The 3318-nt window shown below is 64.9% G+C and overlaps 1 protein-coding gene across 2 annotated transcripts in view; it reads right to left on the reverse strand.

The window, feature by feature from the left end:
• Window positions 1–2981, reverse strand: part of NCAPH2 (non-SMC condensin II complex subunit H2) — a 14898-nt gene extending 11917 nt beyond the window's left edge. For both annotated transcript variants that reach the window (XM_019509692.1, XM_019509691.1), the window contains exons 1-7: window positions 2873–2981; window positions 2616–2717; window positions 2321–2376; window positions 1230–1311; window positions 908–979; window positions 577–656; window positions 121–275 (exon numbers count right to left, since the gene is read on the reverse strand). In XM_019509692.1, coding sequence (XP_019365237.1) covers window positions 121–275; window positions 577–656; window positions 908–979; window positions 1230–1311; window positions 2321–2376; window positions 2616–2717; window positions 2873–2980 — 655 coding nt within the window. In that variant the 5' untranslated portion in view covers window position 2981. The remainder of the gene's footprint in view (window positions 1–120; window positions 276–576; window positions 657–907; window positions 980–1229; window positions 1312–2320; window positions 2377–2615; window positions 2718–2872) is intronic.
• Window positions 2982–3318: the final 337 nt, after the last annotated feature.

The following is a 3318-nucleotide window of genomic DNA, read 5'->3' on the forward strand; positions in this document are numbered from 1 at the left end:
TGCAATCCAAGCCTCTAGCTATGTTCCCTGTGTCATTTCTTTACGCTTAAGTACCACGTGCTAATAGCCAGGGATGAAAACAAACCACATGGGGCTGATCACAACAACCCCGCTGCGTACCTGCCGCCATGCCAAGGTTCCCATCCTGGTGCCGCACCTCTAGGTGCTGCATGGGCGAGAGGCCGGCCAGCTCCAGCATGAAGGCTCCGCTGGGGTGAGGGGTGCACGTGTTCATGCGGAAATCCTTCCGGCTGGCCAGGATCTCTCCCTTCCGGCTGAGAAGGGGAAGACTCATGTGAGGGGAGCTCCCAGGAGCTGGGGCACGGCAGAACAGGGGGTTCTTGCACACAGCGTGGGCGTTAGGAGGAGGAGGAGGAGGAAGGACCCATTATGGGCAGACCCTGTGTCCCATCCCAGCCGGCACAGAACATGGGGCTGGAGGGATCACCCTGGAACCCAGCCCCGTGTCTGCCTGCTCCTGCAGGCACCCAGCATCACACCACGTGGGGCCCCGGTGCCTCCCCCAAGCCCATCACGAAAGCAGCGATGGAAAGGCACCACGAAGCTAAACTCTACCTGAACAGGGGGTTGCCCTTCTTCTCGGCCTCCTCCGGAGGCACCAGGGCCATGGGAGTCAAGGGGACGATGTTCACAGTCTGTGAAGACAAGGCTGTGTAATCCTCCTGTCGCTCCATCCTGCCAGGACACCACAGGCCCAAGCCAGGAGCTCCAAAGGCTCCCTCACCCCCCAACAGCTAATGGCCAAGGTTTCTGGCTCCCTCCCCCCAGCCCTGTGCGAGGAGTGCACCGTGCAGCTGCCCGTGCTCCCAGCTGAGGTGGGATCCACTCAAAACCCCCTGCCAGGAAGGGGGTACAAGAGGCCGGGGCTGGAGACGGTATCTCTTACATTGTGCTGATGGTCCTTCCTCATGTTCACGCTGCCTGCAGACACGTTCTGAATGTCATCCAGTGAGAGGAACTGTGCGGAGAGAAACCGAGCACTGAGCAGGCCAGCGCAGGGCCTGAAGAGCTGGGTAGAGACAGCACGTCTGGGATGCTGACAGGCGGGTTTGCCGGTATCCACTCCGAGCCCCCAACGAGCTCTTGCACCTGGCCAAGAGCACTAGACAGTCCACAAGAAGCTGCTGACAGCCTAGGACAACCTTGGACCTCCCTGCACACCTCCCCGGCGCAGCGAGGGCTCGCCTGCCCCACACCAGCCGTCCTACCTCTTCCTCCTCCGTCCTGGTCCTAACGGTGGCGTCAGCATCGTGGCCATCCTCTCCCACAGACGTAGGCTGCTTGTCCCGCCTGGGTCAGGAGGGAAAACAAGAGAGTGCAGGAGTCTGAAACTGTTGCTGCCAGCAGAGAAGCTCCCCGGGGCTGTGACTGGGGCATCAGTGCGACCCCAACCAACGACACTGAGGAAATCGCGGCCTGTCTCCCCCAGCTCCAGGGCAGGTGACGCATGCAGCTGCCAGGCATCTCTGGCCCTTCCCACGAGCAAACGTGTCAGACACAGGCCTGGCCTCGGTCGCCCAGGAGAGAGACGGCAAATGAAGAGGGCGAGTCCCCCGATGGGCACACGGCTTCTCCAGAGACAGCCAACGCCGAGCCATCCCCCAGCAAGGGGCACAGACGGCAGCGGGATCCAGAGGAGGAAGCGGGGCCACAGCCTGCTGCACTGGAGGCAGGCATGTGCCAGGGTCTCTTCCTGCTGGCAGACAGGGCAGAGGTGCGGGGTGGCCACAAAATGCTCCGGACGCACACCTGTGGAGGCAGCTCCATGCCAGAGCCGCCAGCTGCAGTCCCCGGTGGCCCGTGGCATCAGGCTGCAACATGCCACCGGGACGTTTCAGAGCCAGGAAACACGTGATGGGGAGGGAAGGGGAGACCAAGTCTGGCTCCACGACGGTCACCATCACCCAACTGCAGCAGCTCCAATGCACCAGCCGCCGCAGGGCCCATCCCGCCGGGCCCAACCCAACAGGGCGCAGCAAGGACCCGTCCTGGCAAACAGGTGCCAGCTCCAACACAGTAGGTTTCACTGGGTAAGTCGGCTACGGGGCAGGAGCCTGGTGCCGGTTTCACACCAGGGCAGTCAGAGCCTCGGCCTTCCAGGCTTTTGGTAAGAGCCGCAGCTGGCACCAGCCCCAAGACAACGTGGGGAGCGCTTTGGGCAGCGCTGGGGACACCAGGGGGCACGCGGCAAGGAGGATGCTTCCAGAGACACATGGCACGGCACCGAAGTGGGTCTGTCCTGCCAACATGAGGGGCGCTGAGCCCAGTCGGCAGGAGACTTACTCAGGCCCTGACTTACTTCTTGTTGGAGATGAAGTCGAGGGCCTGGTAGACCAGCGAGTAGAGATATTCCACCTGCCGGGATAAAGCAACGGGCCTTAGGGCTGGGCCCCGCAGCTGCCCACGACATTCCCCCCAGGCTGTCTTCTCCGCCAACCCAGCCCCTGGAAGGGGTTTTCTCCCGGGCGGCAGAACCCCGAACTCAGCTTCCGCAGAGCGAGACCAGGGCCTGAGGCAGCCACTGCCGTGCCTGGCGAAGCTCCCCATGGCGCCCGCGACCTGGCTCCGGCACGGCCCCCGCTCCGGGCGCTCACCTTCTTGCTGTAGATGCAGGCGGAGCCCTGGATGAGCAGCGCCGCCTCGATGAAGTTCATGGTGGTTCTGCCGCCATCGAAGGAGATGCAGATCTGGTCCAGCTGCAGGGAAGAGAGGAGCAGGGGCTGCTGGCCACGGCGGGGAGGAGCGGCACGGACGCGTGGCACGAGCAGCCCGGTCCGGCAGGCTCTTGCACCGGGCTCCGTGCCACGGCCCTGCGCGAAAGCTGCGTGCCCCGCGCTCCGCGTGCCCGCACCTCCTCCAGGTACTCGCCCAGCTGCGCCGCCACGTCCACCTCCCAGTTCTTGGTGAGGTCGCGGATGGGCTGCAGCAGGTGCAGGAAGCGCGACTCCGCGTCGTCCATCGCGCTGAGGGGGCTCCGGCTCACCCGCGCGCTGCCATGGGGGTCGGGGGGCGCTGTCAGAGCTGTCAGAGGGTGGAAGCAAGGTGGGGGCTCAGCACCGCCCTGCCCTGCCCTGCACACGCGTGCGCGCGCACACGGGGCCTTCCGCCGCAGGGGGGTGGGGGTGCCAGGGTGTCGGCCGGAAACTGGGGAGAGGGGGGGATAGGGGGCCTGGACTGTTCCATGAGGCATGGCGGGGGTCCGGGCTGTACCATGGGGCTGGTGAGGGGGCCTGGGCGGTACCACGGGGTGGAGGAGGTGCGGGGGGGACACCCCAGGCTGTACCATGAGGCAGTGGG

This window comes from Gavialis gangeticus, unplaced genomic scaffold (assembly GCF_001723915.1).
Source record: "Gavialis gangeticus isolate Ggan-Ray unplaced genomic scaffold, GavGan_comp1, whole genome shotgun sequence".
Classification (NCBI taxonomy): domain Eukaryota; kingdom Metazoa; phylum Chordata; order Crocodylia; family Gavialidae; genus Gavialis; species Gavialis gangeticus.